This window comes from Brassica oleracea, chromosome C4 (assembly GCF_000695525.1).
Source record: "Brassica oleracea var. oleracea cultivar TO1000 chromosome C4, BOL, whole genome shotgun sequence".
NCBI lineage: Eukaryota > Viridiplantae > Streptophyta > Magnoliopsida > Brassicales > Brassicaceae > Brassica > Brassica oleracea.
Window position 1 is genome coordinate 40,434,991 of NC_027751.1, and position 352 is coordinate 40,435,342.

The following is a 352-nucleotide window of genomic DNA, read 5'->3' on the forward strand; positions in this document are numbered from 1 at the left end:
GCTTTGTTTCTAGTGTGCTTTGATGAACCACTGTATGCCTTGATTCTGAACATGTGTGCTTTGTTTCTAGTGTGAATTTGATCTTTGCTGTAAGGGCTTTTGTTAATAGTTTTTAAACACTGTGAACTCGAAATTGCAGAGTGAAAGTGTGAATGGGGCGAAAGCAGGACGGAAGGAAGCCAAAGAACCGAGTCTTACTACAGAGCCGAGTTCCTCGAGAGAGCTCTGTCTTGTGAGTCCTGTAACCGACTTACCGAGTGATGATCCTAGCCTTCTTATATTGGACAAACAAGTTCCCACCGCTTCAGATTTACTCGTTGAAGAAGCTAGAAGGCAGACAAAGAAGGAGACT

At 43.5% G+C, this 352-nt stretch overlaps 1 protein-coding gene across 1 annotated transcript in view; it reads right to left on the reverse strand.

Annotated features, from left to right (window-relative positions):
- Positions 1 to 102: 102 nt before the first annotated feature.
- The window catches only part of LOC106338890, a 2,090-nt gene continuing 1,840 nt past the window's right edge, over positions 103 to 352 (reverse strand). The window contains exon 3 of the mRNA XM_013777761.1: positions 103 to 326. Within this exon, the coding sequence (XP_013633215.1) occupies positions 103 to 326 (224 nt within the window). The remainder of the gene's footprint in view (positions 327 to 352) is intronic.